The sequence below is a fragment of the Pecten maximus genome, chromosome 13 (genome assembly GCF_902652985.1).
Source record: "Pecten maximus chromosome 13, xPecMax1.1, whole genome shotgun sequence".
NCBI classification, from domain to species: Eukaryota; Metazoa; Mollusca; class Bivalvia; order Pectinida; family Pectinidae; genus Pecten; species Pecten maximus.
In genome coordinates, this window is record NC_047027.1 from 26,065,597 (window position 1) to 26,088,516 (window position 22,920).

General features: G+C 37.1%; 1 protein-coding gene across 2 annotated transcripts in view; it reads right to left on the reverse strand.

The window, feature by feature from the left end:
* Nucleotides 1–569: 569 nt before the first annotated feature.
* LOC117341188 overlaps nt 570–22,920 on the reverse strand; it is a 28,789-nt gene continuing 6,438 nt past the window's right edge. The window contains exons 2-12 of one of the 2 annotated variants that reach the window (XM_033903043.1): nt 17,266–17,568; nt 16,286–16,544; nt 14,172–14,417; nt 10,129–10,425; nt 8,191–8,523; nt 7,636–7,758; nt 6,700–6,742; nt 5,698–5,732; nt 3,051–3,087; nt 2,458–2,774; nt 570–1,891 (exon numbers count right to left, since the gene is read on the reverse strand). In XM_033903043.1, coding sequence (XP_033758934.1) covers nt 1,851–1,891; nt 2,458–2,774; nt 3,051–3,087; nt 5,698–5,732; nt 6,700–6,742; nt 7,636–7,758; nt 8,191–8,523; nt 10,129–10,425; nt 14,172–14,349 — 1,404 coding nt within the window. In that variant the 5' untranslated portion in view covers nt 14,350–14,417; nt 16,286–16,544; nt 17,266–17,568 and the 3' untranslated portion in view covers nt 570–1,850. Of the gene's footprint in view, nt 1,892–1,974; nt 2,775–3,050; nt 3,088–5,697; nt 5,733–6,699; nt 6,743–7,635; nt 7,759–8,190; nt 8,524–10,128; nt 10,426–14,171; nt 14,418–16,285; nt 16,545–17,265; nt 17,569–22,920 lie in introns of those variants that run through there. The other variant, XM_033903042.1, reaches the window with a different exon arrangement.

A 22,920-nucleotide genomic window follows, 5' to 3' on the forward strand; every position in this document is an offset into this window, starting at 1 on the left:
CCCAGCATGATACAGACCCAATATCAAGTCACTGGTCCTCTTGGTTATTGAGAAGAAGTTGTTTGAAGATTATAGCCTATTTGACCCATGTGACCTTGAATGAAGGTCAAGGTCATTTATTTGAACAAACTGTGTTGCCCTTCACCCCAGCATGCTACATGCCCAATATCAAGTCCCTGGCCCTCTTGGTTATTGAGAAGTAGTTGTTTAAATGAAAAAGTTGACGCCGGCCGGACGGACGGACCGACGGACGGACGGACAAACGGACGCCGCACCACGGCATAAGCTCACTTACCCTTCGGGCAGGTGAGCTAAAAACACTTTCTTTGCATTCATTCTAACATACTCGTAGTTACATCAAAACATTATTGATTTGTTTGGGTATTTTTTTTCCAAATCTCATTCGATAAGAAGCAGAGATGTTATAGAATATTTCAACCGGAAATAAATTTACCTCGAACACATAAAAAAACAAAACATACTTTTTACGTAAATTATTAAGTAGAAATTGCATATTCTTTTCTTTTTTTCAAAATTCTTCAATAGGAATGGAATTTTTCGCTGCTGAATGATGCGTCAGGAAAATGACGTTAACTATGACGTTCATTTCCGCTAAATGTCGCGTAAATAAATCATGGACAAGTACATCAACAATTTTGCCGGTGTAAGATTTTCTTATCTCAGCCTAGGGTTGTGACAAGCATCACGAGCTCCACAAATGTATTACTCCGTGGCAACAACACAATGACGTCATGACAACAATACAATGACGTCACGTCGGCAATTCAATCACGTCAGGTCAACATTGTCGCTTTGACGTAACGGCAACATTAGATAAATACGAAGGTAAACAGGGTAGGAGAAAAATCATCATTCACCCCCATGGAAGTGAGACAAGGGATCTCAGATTCCTTAACTGTTAAACACTCGCCAACCTCAAGTTTTGGCAACTGAAGAATTTCTTCCTTGGGTTGAGATCCCCTAGTCTCACTCCCAAAGGGGTGAAATATTAATTTTGTAAAACCTCATTACGATACTTAAGTAGCGTAGAATTTTCATTTTAGCTACCCACATATATTTATATTTGCTTATAAACATCTACTCTCAATTCTCTGAAAGTAATAATCTGATTGAAAACAACGCATAGAAGAAGTATGTTTAAATCATTGCAACCTCGGCAACAGTCATGTGACAACATAGAGGTTGGCTAAGATGACTAGGTTAGATGTCATTACTCTACTGGCATACTTGGTTAGAGCATTATGTCACTTGCTTTGTTAACATTTAAACTCTTGTTAAATTGTAATTATTGTCAATATCAATCCTATCTGGGAGGCACATCAATAGAATGGCACCCGTGTGTAACGCAGTTGTTCTCAAAATCTTCGCTGCGCACAACGAAGCATTTTCATGATATTGATAAAAATGGCGTCACATCATGTGATCTTAACGTTATTTATCCGCCATATATACAGCCAATATTAATATCGAGGTAATGGGATATTGCGGATGAGCAGGATAATTCATCCATAGACTAAGGAAATACTGTCAAATTCATCCATCAGTGAACCTTGGTCACATATCCTCCAGTTCTCAAACGTTGTGTTACACTACAGCTAACATGAACGTTGAGACAAAACAGTCAGAACATTTGTAGTTAGTTATTTAACAATCCCCACCGCCAGACGAGGAGGCTGTTCTCCATTTTACAGATAGCACACGCTAGTCCTACGAGTGATGTGCTTTTCATCTGAGTCTAGGACGAATTGAAGATGCATTTCCTTGATGTGAGACTGTTCAACATGATATAATATCATTCCGTTCGTGATATCATCGATCCTGTCTTCACGTCACATCTCCTCACGTTCCTTAAAGGCCCCATTATAATGAGCTGAAAAAAATATGGGTATATACTTATTTCAGTTTTTTATAACATCAAGCTTCAGAGCTCATTTGCATAAACATACATGATAATATATAATGAACGTGGTGCACGGGACACTGTTATTCATGGAGAATAGACAGCATTGTTACATTTAAAATAATAGTATAAATACTTAATAATAAACAAACTTACCCAAAATATTTCACTCTTTTATATTTGTCGTACCTACAAGCTTGACTACTTTAAAATGTGGGGGTTTTTTCTTTCTTTCTTTCTTTCTTTCTTTCTTCTTTCCTTCCTTCTTTCTTTTCAATAACACTTTTTTATACACTTCGTTCTAATTTCTTGTAAATCTGGACACACTACGACAAAATGAATTCCGTGCTACTTATGATTAGGATTACAAAATTTACATATATATTCACCCCTCTCTATTTTTGCAAAACGTTCAAATTCAATACAAAAATCATATGCTGATAACCTTCTTAAACATATTTTTAATATCTGTCGTTTCGTAACAAACAATTTAAGTTCATCCGGGTACTTACAGAGTATAAATAATCTTAACTTACCTTCAGTGTCTCTGGGTAGTTTTGCTTTTTTCCTGGTTTTTGTTTGCTTGGGCTTTGGTTTTGGCGGCAAACGTGTCTCTTTGTTACCGTGGTGACTGTTAGTGTTAATATTAACGTTCTGGTACAAGCTTGCGGCTTCCATCATGGCGGAGGGTGATTCTTGATCGACATTTGAACTTTGACCCCCAGCGGCTACAGGTGATCTGCTATTGTTTTTAGTCTTTAAGCACTCGTAAGTATGCTCCGATTGACTTTGGAGATTGCTATAAGGACTTTCAGGCAAATGTTGTCGATGGATTTGAAGAGGAGTGTAGACACTACAAGAAACGGGAATTTAAAGTGATATGTTATTGGCAACCAAATGATGTTTGTATTTTACACACAAGTTTATATGACGTCATATGGTTTGATATATGATATTAAGCATTCAGCAGCAAATTTTACAATAAAAATGAGACCAAATAATAAGTAAACTTTTTATTGTTGCTTCAAATCATCTTGTAAGAGTTGTTCCCCTTTAGGTACTAAGCACTGACAACGTGTTATGACGAGATGTCAAACCATCGCGTGAGAGTAATGGAAGAGTTGCCTACCTTGGGTCATACTGCGAAGCATCGACCGCCTGATTATCTACAACAAACGCACAATACAAAATAGAGTAACGACCCGTCCTTACAGAGGATGGAACCTAAACAGGTTATACAAAATAGAGTAACGACCCGTCTTTACAGAGGATGGAACCTAAACAGGTTATACAAAATAGAGTAACGACCCGTCCTTACAGAGAATGGAACCTAAACAGGTTATACAAAATAGAATCACGACCCGTCCTTAAAGGGAATGGCGCCTCAGTAGGTTATACAAAATAGAGTAACGACCCGTCCTTACAGAGAATGGAACCTAAACAGATTATACAAAATAGAGTAACGACCCGTCCTTACAGAGAATGGAACCTAAACAGGTTATACAAAATAGAGGCACGGCTCGTCCTTACAGAGAATGGAACCTAAACAGGTTATACAAAATAGAGCAATGACCCGTCCTTACAGAGAATGGAACCTAAACAGGTTATAAAAAATAGAGTAACGACCCGTCCTTACAGAGAATGGAACCTAAACAGGTTATACAAAATAGAGTCACGGCTCGTCCTTACAGAGAATGGAACCTAAACAGGTTATACAAAATAGAGTAACGACCCGTCCTTACAGAGAATGGAACCTAAACAGGTTATACAAAATAGAGTCACGGCTCGTCCTTAAAGAGATTGGCGCCTCAGTAGGTTATACAAAATAGAGTCACGGCTCGTCCTTAAAGAGATTGGCGCCTCAGTAGGTTATATAAAATATAGTCACGACCCGTCCTTACAGAGAATGGCGCCGCAGCACGTTATACAAAATGTAGTCACGACCCGTCCTTACAGAGAATGGCGCCTCAGTAGGTTATACAAAATAGAGTAAAGACCCGTCCTTACAGAGGATGACATCTCAGTAGGTTATACAAAATAGAGTGACGACCAATCTTACACAGGATGGCGCCTCAGTAGGTTATACAAAATAGAATCACGACCCGTCCTTACAGAGAATGATACCTCAGCAGGTTTTACCAAAGTAAAAATACATCATATATAGTATACCCGCTTATTTTCGCGAGAATATTATTTTCGCTATTTCGCTGGCAATTGACGTGGTCGCGAAAATGTAAATTTTCTTGCCGATAGTGATAGAGATACTGTATCAACAATCATATGATATATGATAAACACTCAGGAATTCGATATCGGGGCGATTTTCTCGAAAATAACATATGCTCTTATAACCAGATCGCAAACTTTTTGATTCGTTAAAATATCATTCTTTTGTTTTAAATGAACATCGCGAAAATTTTGACCCGCGAAAATAGCCGTCTATACGGTAACATGATGAATCTACAATAGTTACTTAGGTCTGGATATTTATGTCAGGTTCCTGATACTACTGATATAATATGATACAGTAATACAACTGTAACGTACTTGTAGTGCTCTTATAATTACATAGCACTTAAATAAATTATAGAACTTAAAAGGAAGACGTTTACTCTTTCGGAACATATGGGTTTATTCTCCTATTTATAATTTTTATTATAATAATAAGAACTTTGTGCATATTATCATTTTGTTCACTATCGATTTAGTTTAGCATTAGTGTTTCTTTTGTATTTAAGAAATTAACCTCAAGTTTGAAACTGTGATAATCGGTAATAATACAAGTATGTGCAGAAGAGCTTGCTATAAATAAATTACTAGTTAGGTGAAAAAATGATCAGTTCTCTCCCCTTCGCGATTTTCCCTTTGTACCTTGCTCTTTATCAGGGAATGTTTTGTTCAAGTCGCAGCACTTTACTTTTGTCAATGAAAAACAATTATAAATGATAGTGTCGCAGGACTTGATCAAATGGTTATCGATTAAAGGGTAGCTCAGATGGTCTAGAGTCACAGACCACAAATCCTCGTAGGGTTTTTTTTTTTTTTTTTTTGCCGCTGCATCTATTTCAAAATTGGTCGTCTATCAGAAAAAGTGCAAAATATAAATTAAATATATACATGAAACCCCTGAAAAGTGCAAGGAGAAAAGTGTTACGGAATGGACGAAACCCAAACCCGTCTGGTAAATTTAACATTAAAATCTTGTTTGAGGAAACCTGCCTATTTTCAGAAACCGTGTCTTAGTTTCAATAATTCTTTCTAATTTTGACAATATGAATATATTTTTGAAAATGAGAAACAATGCGTTGACAACATAAACATCATGATTTTATTAACAGCCATTGAGACGCGTCTGAAGCCATAACAATACAAAACTAACCATTGTCTTGAGGTTATAATTCATACAAGACCAACTTAGACATGTGTTCCAGTACCTTAAGCGCACACTGATGAAATATTTGCCGCTTCCTACCGACTTGGCTAAGGACCATATCACCCTGGTGAAATATTTGCCGCTACCTACCGACTTGGCTAGGGAGTGTATCACTCTGGTGAAATACTTGCCGCTTTCTAACAACTTGGCTAGGTAGTATATCACCCTTAAGAAATACTTGCCGCTCCTACCGACTTGTGTAAGAAGAACTCTCTTTAATAAAATAACGATAATTTTTTCCAATGAATTCCGCTTTATATCTAAGACGATTCGTAAGACTCGTAAGCTAGGGTTCCCAAATGAGTCACAAGGTGGTGCTGGTAGGAAGTTAATGTTGACTTACCGCTGTTGTTCTGATCCACATTGTCCTCTTCATCACTGCAACATCAAAATTAATTGGATTGTAAAATATATCTCAAGAGTTACGATTGTTTAACTAGGAAATATTATTGTACATGTAAAAGCATTGGAAGTATGCAGAGGATGGCTTTCTTTACTAATCTATTAATATAGAACAAATGGCAAGGTCCATTACAGCAGTTGTTTCAGGGGTCACGCCAGTCAGGGGATTCTTTTTATTATTAACCACTGACATTCTACAACAGAGTTTCAGGGGTCACGCCAGTCAGGGGATTTTCTAATTAACCACAGACATTCTACAACAGATGTTTCAGGGGTCACGCCAGTCAGGGGATTTTCTAATTAACCACAGACATTCTACAACAGATGTTTCAGGGGTCACGCCAATCAGGGGATTGTCTTATTAACAACAGACATTCTACAACAGATGTTTCAGAGGTCACGCCAGTCAGGGGATTTTCTAATTAACAACAGACATTCTACAACAGATGTTTCAGAGGTCACGCCAGTCAGGGGATTGTCTTATTAACAACAGACATTCTACAACAGATGTTTCAGAGGTCACGCCAGTCAGGGGATTGTCTTATTAACAACAGACATTCTACAACAGATGTTTCAGAGGTCACGCCAGTCAGGGGATTTTCTAATTAACAACAGACATTCTACAACAGATGTTTCAGAGGTCACGCCGGTCAGGGGATTTTCTAATTAACAACAGACATTCTACAACAGATGTTTCAGAGGTCACGCCAGTCAGGGGATTTTCTAATTAACAACAGACATTCTACTGCAGATGTTACTAGGGTTCTGCGAGTCAGGGGATTTCCTTAGTAACCATATTCATTTCAACATACCTCGTTCGCAAAGCCTCTTACATCGAAGATAGAAACCCTCTTATATAGATAACTTGCTATACCAATACTGTACTGATAACAAGACCCATTTAAACACACATATCCGGAAAAAAATGTTTTAAACACATTACCTTGTTCTGTCTTTCTCTATTGCCAGACATCTTGTAAAGGCCCCTGGTTAAAAGGATGAAAGATGTAAAGATAAACAGCTTTAAAGGTAAAGGTAATATGCATTACATGCACGCGCACCGTTTACAAAATAGAGTCAAACCAGAATGACCTGTCGCGTTGACCTTTTCATGGAATATTTAAAGTGGGTAGTTCCATTTGTTCACGGGTGTGATAACAAAATATATTGATTAGGAATACTACAGCAGGGTGCTGTTTGGACCATTCGTTTTTGTTACAATTCTATATTGACAACACAGGGATTGTATCATTTATTTTTGATGCATGGTTTACACATATTCAAATAACTATTGAATTGACTCAATTATTCACAGGTTAACAGTTTTGTCGCTGACTCTAGACCAGTATAAATACAAATGATGCAGCTGATGATAAGGTTTGTTACATTATAAACATTGAACAGATATATATGTACAAAGTACATATTTCCTCTAAATGACTATAGACTCGTCTGTAATCAATATACTAATCAAAGTTCAACACGACAGGTCGTTCTGGTCGGACTATACCTGTGTATTTAAACAATGAACAGTGTTGTTTTAGTCGATATGGCAGCAAGATGTATGGTGGGCAAATGTAGCATGGAACCGGTTCCATATCGACTATAACAACATTAAAACCACTGTTCAATACTTATATTTACATTGTCTTACCATTTTCGTCAATTTTGAAAAAAAACTAAACCAACACAAAAAAAATCCCGCCTCTTTTAAAGTCACATGACCCACTGGGTATTATAGCCTTAGACACTGGGTGTTATAGGCGTATGGTGGCAACTGCCTCTTAGCATTGTGTCAATGGGGAAATGTGGAGCAAATGTAAATATAATATAAACATCTACATTGAGTTTATATGGCATGAGTATCATTATACCTTACCTTTGTTACAATTTCCCCGTCTGTATATCCAGATACCAACCACCAGGCCACACCCAGCAAGCACTAAGAGCAGGATAATGGTGGAGATCAACCATCCATTCGTAGTATTGCTGGTAGCAATTTCTGTAAATTACATTATGATTAGACGACGTCCTTATAAGGAGAAATGCAATAAGAAACCCTTTGTTTGATATAATGATGTCGTGTAACCAGGAACGTCTGCATCTTGTTTGCATAGAAACAAATGAATCCCTTCTCTTACTATATCAATAAGGTGTAAAACTTCAAAAGTTGAGAGTGGAATACATATGTACATTACAAAAATCTCTTTTGGTAAAATAGTCTATTTCCTAAATTTGAAAGAGCATGCAATTCATATGAATGCAGTGTATTGTGACAGCCACTCTTCATTGGAATGTTGATGTGACATGTGGGATGATGGCAGACATAGGAGACTAAAATCCAACTCCAGAGTTCACGAGTTCACCCACATGCCTCTTTTCTATTGCAGAAGCATAAAATAAGACACCGAGCGAACGAAAGTATCATCCTTACCCCTGTCAACCCTGAGTTGCACGACCCTTGTCTGCTCAGAACTCTCCAAATGCAGCACATATATACCATAATCCCAGACAGTCAAATTGGTGATGGTTGTTATGACACGGTATCCATTTACGGTGACATTGGTTGAGAAGAACGTCGTCTGATAGTCGATGTTTTCTAATGTGATGCTCCCGCGCTCGAGACTGACGGCCTCTCCTGACGATGCATTGTACCACGACCTGGTTATTTGTCCTGTTGAAAATTCGAAGAAGTCTATGAGGAACTTGATGTCTGCGCCTGCGTATCCCGTCTTGGTGTACATGGCCTGGAGATCATGGAAGGGACCTTAAACAAGGATAAAGACTGTTTAACACAAATAGCAATATTATATGGGATATACAATTCTGATATATAATATTGATATATAATTCTGATATATAATTCTAATATACAATTATGATATATAATTCTGATATACAAATCTGATATACAATTTTGATATATAATTCAGTTTAATAAAAAAACATTTGACTTGTTCAACACGGCCATTAAGTATGGGCAAACATGTTTTACAGAACAATTTGTACGAAGTGGTTATATCCCAACAAAATTGGAAACGTTTTATAGATAAATATACATCTATATATGAAGGAGAAGAATGGAAGGAAAATATAGAAAAGAGGTAAAACTTGGAACAGTTTTATCTGACACATAATGGACAACAGGAGCACCATATATTTAAACTTAAATCTAACCACGTTGAATGGAAACTTTAGTTGGCTATTCTGATAAACATTTTAACAATTCCTGTTAAACCAGGGAAGTGACAAATAGCTGCTGCAGATATTGTGTAATCCGGCCAGAATGACCTGTCGTGTTGAACTTTGATTAACATACTGATTACAGACGATCGAGTCTATAGTCATTTAGGGGAAATAGGTACTTTGTATATATACATGTACATGTATATCTGTTGTTGTTTATAATGTAACAAACCTTATCATCAGCTGCACTATTTGTATTTAAAGTGGTCTAGATTTAGCGACAAAACTGTTATCATGTGATCAATTTATCACATAGATACTTGAATACATGTACCTTACTTCAATGTCAAGGTCATTGTCTCTAGTACAATACATGTACCTTACTTCAATGTCAAGGTCATTGTCTCTAGTACAATACATGTACCTTACTTTAATTTAAAGGTCATTGTCTCTAGTACAATACATGTACCTTACTTCAATGTCAAGGTCATTGTCTCTAGTACAATACATGTACCTTACTTCAATGTCAAGGTCATTGTCTCTAGTACAATACATGTACCTTACTTTAATTTAAAGGTCATTGTCTCTAGTACAATACATGTACCTTACTTTAATTTAAAGGTCATTGTCTCTAGTACAATACATGTACCTTACTTTAATTTAAAGGTCATTGTCTCTAGTACAATACATGTACCTTACTTTAATTTAAAGGTCATTGTCTCTAGTACAATACATGTACCTTACTTCAATGTCAAGGTCATTGTCTCTAGTACAATACATGTACCTTACTTTAATGTCAAGGCCATTGTCTCTAGTACAATACATGTACCTTACTTTAATGTCAAGGTCATTGTCTCTAGTACAATACATGTACCTTACTTCAATGTCAAGGTCATTGTCTCTAGTACAATACATGTACCTTACTTTTAACAAATTACAAATAGTGGTTGTCACATGAATTTTGTAGCTGTAAAATATTGGCCAAGTATACATCCATTATTTTTGTTTATTTAGTGTTATACCGAGTACAACGGAAGGCGGAAGTATTTTTCATCGAAGGCGGAAAAATCCTCTCGAAATGTGTCCATGATTTGCATACATTACAAAGAGTTCAGCATAAAATATGACATTTTAACTAGGAACAGTTTTCCTTTAATGAGTGGTATTTGATTGTATGTATACCTACCATTTACTCTTAGATTCAAGATTGTCCCCGTGATATTCGTCTGGCCCCCTGGCGTCGGTACACCATTGGATACTGAGCAGTAGTAGATTCCATTGTGTATATATGAGAGGGAAGGTAGTTGTGCCCTTCCCTCCTTGGACATGTTTCCGGATTGGACCCTTTTATTGTCCAATGGAGACACTTGGTACCATTCATAAAAGGTATAATTAGCTGGGACTCCCCTCACACGGCAGTATAACTGGAGTCTTTCCCCCTCCATCCTCACCTGTTTTCCAACAAATGCTATGTCGGGAGGATCTAGAGACATCAAAGATTCAATTCAATACATCTAGTACATAAAGTCATTTACTCTATCTATTACAGAAGTCATATTTAAGGTGTTAAATCGGTGATGGTTTTCCATAGACAAATTTTCGGAATTAGATACAATAATTCCGATTTACACATCCAAAGCACAATAGCGTTCCAATAGTGTTACAAATGACCTGAATTTACATCTTATTATAAAAGCGGATTTGTCGCGTGACAACAAGGCGCTGTACAAAAGCTGATTACGGATAAATTATATGTCGAATCCTAGATACTATTACTAATTAATTCGCCTTTACAGGACCTTTCCATTACGCTAGAGACTAAAAGATTTAAAGGAAAATAATACGTTTTCGATACGCCTACAGAACACTATTTACCAATCAGTGAGACAGAACATAGCAATAGGCGGATCCTTGTTAGAAGTAAACCAGTACTAATTTACGTATGATATGTGTTGTATTAGGTTGGTTCGGAAACAGCTAGTATCAAATCTTATAAAATAAATATTTTATGAGCGAAAAGCATATTAATATCGCTTTATTCTGATTTTTATATAGCGGAGCATAGTGATGCATAGCACAGAGTGGCAACGCGTACATGTAGTGTGGCATAGTGTAGTTTAGCATAGTGTAATGCGGCATTACATAGTGTGACCTAGCGAAGTGTGGCATATCGTAATGTGGCACGGCATAGTGTGGCATAATGTAGTGTGGCATAATGTAGTGTGGCAAAGCGTAGTGTGGCAAAGCGTAGTGTGGCAAAGCGTAATTTGGCATAGCGTAGTGTGGCAAAGCGTGATGTGGCATAGCGTAGTGTGGCAAAGCGTAATGTGGCATAGCGTAGTGTGGCAAAGCGCAATGTGGCATAGCGTAGTGTATCAGCGTATTGTGGCATAGCGTATTGTGGCATAGCGTAGTGTGGCATAGTGTAGTTTAGCATAGTGTAATGCGGCATTACATAGTGTGACCTAGCGTAGTGTGGCATAATGTAGTGTGGCATAGCGAGGTGTGGCATAGTGTAGGTTAGCATATCGTTATGTGGCATAGCGTATTGTGGCATTGCGTAATGCAGCATATCGTAGAGTGGCATAACGTAATGTGGCATAGCGGTATGTGGCATAGCGTAATGTGGCATAGCGTAGTGTAGCATAGCGTAGTGTATCATAGCGTAATAAGGCATAGCGTAGTGTGGCATTGCTAAATTGTACAGCGTTTGGATACCAGACAGTTCATTGCCATGTTTAACAACTACCTATAATGGCTCGTTAACAATGAGCTGCAATTACATCATGACTTCTGGTTCCGGTTGCCGGAAACAACCGAATATTCTGGGAGGAGCAACTTGGTAAAAAGGATTAATAACAATATTCTGAATTTGGATATAGGTCGTAATCACCACAACAAAGCATGGAAAAGGCAGGAGAGGCGATATAGAAATATCGTTCCACAGCAAGACCATTAACAATGGCGGCGGCCCTAGCAACGATCCACGAAAAGGCCGAGTGCAAATGCAAGGATTGTAACAACAAAAGTTAGAATGTCGCTCACTTTCATGCATTAAATGTCTCGTCAAAACGGAGAAGGAATACAGAGTTTTGCAGAAATCGGATTTTATATGGTTCTGTAGAAAATGTAAAGAGGCTGTACAGAAAAGTGTAGTTACTGATATGAAAATTAAAGAAAGATGTCGGGTCATTATGAAGGAGTGTGAGGACAGGATATCCGGACTGGAAAAATCCCTCACGTCAAAATACACTGAAGATATGGTCCGCAAAATAATCACTGAAGTAAAAACGCACGGGAGCCAGATGAAGAAGGAGCAAACAAAAAAAAGGTTCTACAAGCGGTCTCATCGCCACCGCCCAACCTCATAGACATTGTCAGAAATTAATGAAAGAATATCACGGGAACGGGACACCGTGATATATAGGATTAAGGAGAGTAATTCGACCACAGAAGGAACCAGAATCACTTACGTTATTTGATCAATATTCTGGGCAAATGCAACGTTAGGAGCGAAGAAAAGGACATCTCAAAATCCACGACACTCAGGAGATACAAAGAAGATATATCAATGGAGGAAACCGCTCAGGGACAAAAGACGATCAGGTCCTTGTTGGTGGTATTCAACAGCGTGGACACAAAGATGTCGTTATTCATGAACATCAAAAGATGCATGGAGATGATGACCTTAAAGATGTCAAAATCAGAAACGATATAACAAAGGAGGAAAGAGAATAAGAGAAAAAGGTCCGGCAAGAAACCAAACAAAAGAAAGACAAAAATCAATCGGGGGGATGTACTGACAATGTCAGGGGCCCACCGTGAACCAGAAAGGTTATAGGAATAAGGATCGAAGAAAAGGGAAGAAAATGTCATCAGATGAAGAGACAAATATAACATTCAAAACTTTGAAATGCTTCTACACAAAGGCAGATCAACAGATAAACTTAAAAATAAACTTTCGGAACCATCTTTAAAAATAAACGAGATGAAATCGGAGATGACTAAAATAACTGATAACACGAAAAAAAGGTCACTTACTTTGAGACCACAAGAATTTTGTATAGAAGACAACACAGACGCGGAAGTTACGCAAAGATTAAGAAAAAGACATTAGCAGAAAAAACAAAAACAAAAAAAAACAAAATGCCGAAATCAGTGACTTATATGAAAATCCAAACGAAAATATATCAAGAAAAGTCACTACGGACATAGAAAAGGCAGATCTACTCGCAACAGTCTAGGACAACTCTAAGAAGTAAAACCGTCGCCATTAGAACGATAAAAATATGGAACAATCTTCCGGAATTCGTTGTAACTGCTAAGAATATATACACATTCAAAACTAGATAAGATGAAATATGGAAAAATAAGGATATTCTATGCAGTTATTAGGCAATCATAACTAGAAATATACCTTGAACACAAATTGTAGAATACTAATAGAGTCCAGTGTAGAAGATCTTTTTCTGTTCCTGTACTGGACAATAACTATGAATGATTGATAACAAAGAAATAAGTATCCCTCGAGGGGGATGGGACGTTGGGGGACGTTGGGGCACGGTAGGGACGGTGGGGACGGGTAGGGACGGGTAGGGACGGTGGGGACGGGTAGGGACGGTGGGGACGGGTAGGGACGGTGGGGACGGTAGGGGACGTGGGGACGGTAGGGGACGTGGGGACGGTAAGGGAGTTAAGCCATCAAGATCCTTTACTTTATTGGCGATATTGTGATAAACATAAGTATTCACTACGATGTTCTCATTTAAAATCAACACAGCTTATATTTTGTTACGGCTACCCGAGGGGAAACAATCCTCCATATTCCCCTCAGACAAGGGCACTATTTATTTTATTATACCGAATAGATATCAATTTATCGATATCCTCCTCAAATATTGAGGCAAACCTCTTGGACGTCTGCTCCATGTTTACAAGTTGTCTGTGTCACTGTTGCGTTTGTAAGAATTGTCTCCCTTCCCAATGTTCGGGATTTTCCGTAAGAAACAATCGTGCGTTTTTGGGCGGAGCGGGGAACATTGCAATATCCCACGGCAATGTTGACCGCTGTTTCTGACACTGCATATTGTTTCAGGTCATGTGATTAGGAATTGACCAATAATAAGGCGAGAATCTTACATAAGGTATAATAAAGAGAATTACTATCTGAACATTTATATAAACGAAACGCTTGATATATATAGCTACGTCGACAAATGCTGTACTTACAGTTGACTTTCACTTCAATGGACGCTGAGGCTCTTCCTAGTCCATTCCTAGCTAAGCATGTGTGAGTTCCTGCATCTGCCCGCCTGATCAGGCCCAAATCTAGTACATTCAGACGAGTACGGCCCCAGTTGTAGGTACACGACGGGTTACAGTCGGCAGTACAATTCACTTGTGGCATCTCGTCAATCCCTTCTGTCAGCTCATAGACCGTTTCGTTTGGAGACAGTGACACAGAACTCGGTGCATCTGTATTAACATCAGTTAATATACTATCTTAGAGATGTTTCGATATATTTTCAAATCTTTTTCTTTTTTTAAAATACTCACCCACATTTCTGAAATTGCACTCTTTCTTTTGAAAGATTTAGATTAATCACGTTTCAATACTGGAACGATTCCATAATCATTAAAGCGACTTTTTCTGTACACTTCATATTCATTAAAGCGTCTATCAATATATTCCATACTCAATAAAGCGACTATAACTGTAGATTTCATACTCAATAAAACGACTATAACTGTAGATTTTTATACTCATTAAAGTGACATTAACTGTTGATTTAATACTCATTAAAGCGACCATAACTTAATTCCATACTCATTAAAGCGACTACAACTGTAGATTACATACTCATTAAAGCAGCTATATTTGTAGATTTCATACTCAACAAAGCGACTATAACTGTAGATTTCATACTCATTAAAGCGACTATAATTGTAGATTTCATACTCATTAAAGTGACCATAACTTTAGATTTCATACTCATTAAAGCTACTCTATCTATAGATATCATACTCATTAAAACGACCATAACTGTAGATTTCAAACTAATTAAAGCGGCTATATTTGTAGATTTCATACTCAACAAAGCGACTATAACTGTAGATTTCATACTCAACAAAGCGACTATAACTGTAGATTTCATACTCATTAAAGTGACTATAACTGTAGATTTCATACTCATTAAAGCGACCATAACTTTAGATTTCATACTCATTAAAGCGACTTTAACTGTAGATTTCATACTCATTAAAACGACCATAACTGTAGATTTCATACTCATTAAAGCGGCTTTAACTGTAGATTTCATACTCAACAAAGCGACTATAACTGTAGATTTCATACTCAACAAAGCGACTATAACTGTAGATTTCATACTCATTAAAGTGACTATATCTATAGATTTCAAACTCATTAAAGCGACTATAACTGTAGATTTCATACTCATTAAAAGCGACCATAACTGTAGATTTCATACTCATTGAAACAACTATAACTGTAGATTTCATACTCATTAAAGTGACTTTAACTATAGATTTCATACTCAATAAACCGACTATAACTGTAGATTTCAGACTCATTAAAGCGACTGTAACTATATTCCATTCGCAGTAAAAATACGTTCTGAAAAATACGTTTAAGATTCCAAAACACTGTTAACCTCAACTGATGTTTACACGGAGAGAGCCGGAGAAATGCTTACGAGCGGTAACATATACATTCTTGTTGGACCTACCAATTTTTCATGGTCTTGTTTTGCACTGATTTAGGTATTTATGGTTGCGGACACTTTTATTTTCGTAATTTAAGGAAAACACTTCGTTATTTATAACAAAAGTAATATTTTCTAATAGTGATTTTATAGTCATAGTCGCTTTAAGTAGTCAACACGAATGTGACTTCCCAATGTATATCATTTCTACAAAATATAATTTATAAAATAAACAAATAAACAAGAAATATCTTTAAAAAAAGATAAACGGCATAGTTTAAATGCTGGCGCTTATGATGTAAAACTACTGGTGAAATAAATCAACGAACTAATACGTTTCATCACGGATAACAAAATTAGATCAGTTTGAATCATTTTTGGTGTTAAGACTGCATTTGAATCTGGAATATAATTTTATTAATGTGTCATTTGAAAAGATACATCCCCTTATTCAGCTTGCATTCAATCTTAACTTTGCTTCGTTTTTAACTGCATGTCTGCATTTTGCATTTACCGCTACATTAACCAATCACATACTTCATCTTGACCAGTAACGCCACCTTTCGCAGCATATCCGGGGCCAAAAGAATATTATACGGCTTTGCCGAAAAATGTACTTACATGTCACGTCGATCACTGTGCTCTTAGTAGAGGTCCCGACAGTGTTGGTAACACTGCATATGTATTCACCATCGTCTGCTCTCGTAACTGAACTAAACCTCAGCTGGGAGTTTCGAAGACTTGACAGTTCCCTTAAACGTCCATTGATAGGATGTCGGTGGAGGGTTACTCTGTGTAGCTGTACAGGTCAAGCTAACTTGGGAATTTTCCTGAACTGAGATGGGGTTCGTCGTTGTTGTTATTGTGACCACTGGCTTGTCTGAAAAATCAGTCTTCGGGAACTTTACCACCACATGAGATAAGACCGGAAGTAAAAATAAGAATCCAGTGTTCTATTGGAATGTGTAGATAAAATGTTGTCAAATAGGAACAAAAGGCAAATATAAACGTTTCATAAAGAAACATCTTTTTGAAAATATTTTCCCTATTAAAACAACAAAAGACGGGACTTCAATAATGAGAAAAATCAAATATAGTAAACTCGTATTGGTGCTAATAGGCTAGTAGATGTGAGGGACATCAACTACTGACAGAAAACTAGCAATATAATGTTTAGAAAAGTGAAGGTTGGCGATGACCATGGACAATTTCATAAACGACATCACCTGATCTCATTTAAACATATTCTGCTTCTTTTTGCGATATGAAGTCAGCAGTGTTCGATGCATGTCGATGTGCTAAGTGGTTCCTTAGTATCCACTCTAGTTAGCATTTGGAGTTTGTAGCATGTGTGACTCCACCCGAACTTGACCTATAGTGGCATGGCCGGTGTAACGTGAAAAAAATGACCAGGAAGAAAAAGTACCCAAGATGTTATGCAGAAAAAGGCCTACTTTATCGGAGCACTTTGTCTTATTTTCCTGGTCCTATTCCAATGGTCACCGTTTTTTTGGTTTTTTTTTCGATTTTAGTTATATTTTCTGTTGTGTTTTAATGTCTGTTAAGCACTTCAGAGAAAACCATTCAGAAGCAATACTTACATGTTACATTTAACCTTTTAGAGACTGATCTGGCGGCAGGCGAGCTGCACATTATATCGAGGTTATTATCCGATTTATCAAAAGTAATAGTGAGGCTGCTCCGGGTATCAATGTTTTTGATCGCTTCTGACGTCACTCCTTTGGTTATTTTTGAACCGCCCTTGGTCCACGTGACCGGATGTGGAATTGGACCGGTATAATTTACGCATCTGGTAATACTACATTGCAAGACCACTTCAGAGCCTTCTTGGTATGTGGCAACATTGTTCAAATTGGCAATACACATCCCACCAATGCCGATCGCTGAAACAAAACAAAAACGGGGGATAAAACAGAGATATACATGTAAGTAGGTCATCAATCATGTTTAACATCAGTTTACGCTTCTTTAATTTATGTGTACTGTAAATGATTATACAAAAAATAAATACTAAAGTAGATAGAAAAAAAAGCAATCATCAATTTAAAGATTTATTTTCGTATACATTATATATAATGAACGCGTATATTTCAGCGAAACAACATCAGGTAAGTATTATTTACACATGTATATAAATTCCCAGTTGAAAGCCCTTCATGAACGCCTTCAGGACATACTTAAATTGAGTGGGTTTTTTTCAACATCCTTGACGGTTATAAAGTTAAAGTTATTTTAATTGATACCGTTATGAAATACAACATAAATAACCTTTTTGACTGATTTGTATTCATGTAATATAATAAAATGTAATATTTGTTGATGGATGATGATGATGATGATGATGATGATGTCGTTCAGGAGGAGGAGGAGGAGGAGGAGGAGGAGGAGGAGGATTGTAAAACATATCGTATAAAAGTGGCGTATGTTTGTTTATGTGGTGTTATGTATTTATGCAATAAAAATGACTTTTTTGTAATGTAATATTTATATTGAATTTTTACTATAATATATATATATATAAAGTCTAGTATGTAATAACGACGATATGGTCTAAGATACATGTAGGTCCTGGTTCCTAACAAACAGGTGTTCACTGGATGCGTATTACTAGAAATAGATAATTTGTCAAGTAGTAATAACGACAGTACAGATAAGTAAATTGTCGAATTTTCGAGGCAATCTGCCCCTTTATCAAGACACAGGTAAATTACATACAATCACATATAGACATAGAACATGGAACAGTTACACAAATATAGTGGGTATTAACAACAATAAATATCGTAATGTTGTAAAAACGATCCTCCTCGGCCGATAATTAATTCCCCGAGGGCCTATTGTAATTAATTAGAAATCATCTTAAGTGGTGTACAGATGGTAAAAGTAAATAGAGAGTATAACTAAAAGGTTCAACAAAAAAGCATCGCGAGCTGAATCGATGTAATGGCAGCGCGTGCTATGTAATGAATGATTTTGTTTTTCTACGCGGTAGGTTCATTTCGTCCAGGAACTCCCGGCCCAAACAGCGGGTAGCAGTGACAATTTCGGGTGACAAATCCCATATTACTGACGTAAATTAGGTTGTTTTAACGTACATTGAATAAATACCAGTATATAAATAATATAAACGAATTTCTATATAAATACGTTTATATTATTACGATTCCGGGTGGCATTTCCCATATTACTGACTAAAATTAGTTGGTTTTAAAGTACATTGAATAAATATCTAAATAATAAAAAAATAATTTTAAAACAAAAATGATAGTATTATTGACTGGTAACATCTTCTGCCGTCCTAAATGAACTTAGCTGTTGGTAGGGCGTTTAACAATAAAAAAAATATATATATATATAAATCTACCGGCTAAAGTAACCTGGTTTTTGTTTGTCTTTACGCGACAGAATAAGTCATGCTGCTACCGTTTCAAATTAAAGAAACAGGAAGGGGATTTAGAATTCTTATCTGGTCTAGTATTATAACATAGTGGTATGTCAGGCAAAGATTCCATGTAATAAGGAAGCTATAGTTCTGTAGATATTTTTATCTGAAATAGTTTTTGAAGTGCGCTTTCTGTTTACAAGGTTCTTAATATATTTGTATAAAAATAAAGACTACAAAAAAAAAATTAAATATATACATTATATATAAATTTTTATACAGTGTGTAGTGTCTTAACATATTAGTGAATGCAAGCAAATGTTCACTGAAAGTGACAACGACGTTAAAAAGAATATTCACCAAAAGAGATTAAAAATGAAAAATTCTACCTTTTAAATACAACTCATTCCAAACAGTATACCTATTCATCAAAAGTACATATAATGGACAAAGTCATAGCTAATATAATCGTTCCAAAAGTTTCATAGACATTGCTTGTCTGAAGTTGTCTCCCTTGTAATTATGCGCAAGACATAAGACATTATCAGAGAATTCCAAGGGGATTATTCACATCCTGTAAACTGTTTTTGAAACAGTCAGTCAATTAGCTTTTTAAGCATGAGAGATCGATATTGATTTTAACGGGGAGCCATGTCATGTGACCTTAACGCAGCCAATCAGAATTTGTGAAAAATAGCATTTCATAATAATTATGTTGGCCAATATATTACATATCTTATTTGAGACCTCACTTCAGATATGTAATATGTAAATATGCCTATATGAGAAGAGACAATGTAGCGGCCAGAACCCGGGCCCTCCGAACACTAGACAGATGCTCTACCAATTGAGCTACCTGGTCACAGATGGTCGACCCAGTCCAGTCCCGCCACACACCTCCCTCCTTTTTTCCAAGTCTTCACCCTCGAAGACACACGAGACCCTTATACCACCACCGTGGGTATTTTAGCTGGGCGCCAATTCTGTAACAGGAGAGGAGAAAATGTAGCGGCCAAGCCAGGGTTCAAACACGGAACCCTCCGAATACTAGCCGGATGCTCTAGATTGACCAAGCCCAGTCCCGCCACATATATAGGGGATGGTTTCATGTTGCTGTTCCTTATTATTTTTCGGGGGTTTACCGTTCTCAGTGTCATGATCGCGCATGTTTGTTGTTGTATGGACTGCAGTATCTTGGCCCAACCTAGGCTGTTCCTCAAGTCGTGACTGAAAATAACTTCTTCCATTAAATAATGCATAGTCCCTGATTTTCATAAATGTTTGACAGGTTAGCGCTTTTGTGAAAGTTTCTATCTGTTACAATTCTTTAATAGCAGACTCTGATATATGGTAACCCATTTGTATCCGGTATGGATCCAAGATGCACCTTGGCTCCGGAGCAAATATCATTATGCTGTATTGCGTTGAAGTATCCTGTTTGTCAATTCTGTTTCATCTGCGTTAGTGTTCACCTAATAAAGGAAGATATAATTTCGTGTTTCTCATTCTGAACTTCTAATAGTCTTCCCTCTTTGGTCGATAAACATTTTCCGATTTCTTTAACTTCAATTCTCGTCGTTTCTTTTTCCCCAGATGGCGCTGGACTGGAGCTTGCATTGATTTAGTCGGATTTACCTGATTAGTAAGATCCTACATATACATATGTATGTATATTCTGTCTTCCGTGGAGTCATGTTCCATATTCTTCTTACCTTTTAAACAGAGGTTGTTGACATCGTGACCAATAACTACACTACTGCTGTGAATTGTATGCTAACGTTGCTCACAGATCTCGCTGATGGCCTCTATCGCTTTGTTGCATACAACACATATTCCATTACCTTTTTGACCATTTCTTCTACTAGTGAACTTTTATTAATAGACCTTGTTCGCCTGTTTCTCGATTTCTTTGGAGAGTTTCTAGTAGGTACAAATTGATTATACTACATCATCGATGGCACTGATCATACCGTGTATCAACTTGTCGCATCTTTCGTGTGTTCCTTTGTTGGCTGTGTAAGAAGCACTGCCTCACTTTTTGGCCTGAAGCTGAGCGTCCTCTCCAGTGAGGAAGGCTTTCGGTTCTATTCCCTGACCGAGACATGCCAGAATCTTTAAATGGATTTTGCTATTCCTGATTAGCGCTCATTAATATGGAGTGAGACAACCGGTTCCCCGTTTGCCAGTATAATGTGAAGGGTTGATGTGTCCTGCTGTTCCAAATTTCAGATCATAATAATCAATAGGTGAAAGTTTCAGATTTTTCCCCATTCACCCAATATCAAAATGGCTACCCTGGAATTCAAAATTTCAATGATTTACTCTAAAACATTAATACTGAATTCCAGGGGGAAAAACAATTGTTTGTTTGGTCTATATTACAAGGAGACGAACACAAGCATATCGCAACCTCCAAAATACACACACTCACCAAACGCATGCATAAATGTTGCATAGTTGTTGATAGAACGTTAAAACAATACAAAACCAATTCTTGCTCCCAGAAAGCAGATTTACGTAAAACTTTGTGCATTTGATACTGTTAGAGGAGATTAATGCTTTGGGTACGTCAGATGCAGTTAAGTAGGTAACTGTTAAGCTTGTGTATGACTTGCTATTTGTCCTGGCGTTAACATTGCTGGTTGTTAAGTAGGAAGTAGTTAAGCTTGTGTATGATTGACTAGTTTGTTCTGGGGTTAACGTTACTGTTTGTTAAGTAGGTGGCAGTTGAGCTTGTGTATGATTGACTAGTTTATTCTGGGGTCAACGTTACTGTTTGTTAAGTAGGTGGCAGTTAAGCTTGTGTATGATTGACTAGATTGTTCTGGGGTTAACGTTACTGTTTGTTAAGTAGGTGGCAGTTAAGCTTGTGTATGATTGACTAGTTTGTTCTGGGGTTAACGTTACTGTTTGTTAAGTAGTTGGCAGTTAAGCGTGTGTATGATTGACTAGATTGTTCTGGGGTCAACGTTACTGTTTGTTAAGTAGGTGGCAGTTAAGCTTGTGTATGATTGACTAGTTTGTTCTGGGGTTAACGTTACTGCTTGTTAAGTAGGTGGCAGTTGAGCTTGTGTATGATTGACTAGTTTGTTCTGACGTCAACGTTATTGTTTGTTAAGTAGGTAGCAGTTAGGCTTGTGTATGATTGACTAGTTTGTCCTGACGTCAACGTTTGCTGTTGTTAAGTAGGTAACAGTTAAGCTTGTGTATGACTAAATTGTGTTTGAAATGATCTCTTCCTTTTGCACGAGAGGACTGTGTTTTGTAGTCAGTTTCCTGTTTTTTATCTGAATGTTGTATCTAGATAAAAACCATTATGTTCAATAATCCTCGTTTTAGACTGGGTATAGTCTGTGTGTTCCTTTATCGGGTTCGTACCTGTTGTACCAAATAAGCACGATATTGTATAATGGAACGCAGCTCCATCTCAAGTGAGCTCCCAAGATGGCGGCCGTTGCTCGCTTCAAACATAAAAACAAATTGTTTTCCTGTTTTATAAAGTAAAACCAATACCTGAATAGTTCTGTCAAACAATGACATAGAAAATTTCATCGCAAATAATGAGTTCTCATCTCGTTTTTAACAAAAAACACATTTGCGTGACAATTGAAGAATAACAGTCCGCCTTCTTGGATCCAAGTGGTTCGCTTGCATAAACGATCCACAAGAACCAGTCCAGTTCCATTATGAGTACAGCAGATTTGTACCGGTACAACTGGTACGAACCCGATAAAGGAAATCACAGATAGTGTTTCCCTTTGGCGTCATTCCGTCATAATTTCATGTGGTGATTGGTATGTAGTTTCATAATGACAATATGCAGTTCAAGGTCTGATTTGGTTATAGTCAATTC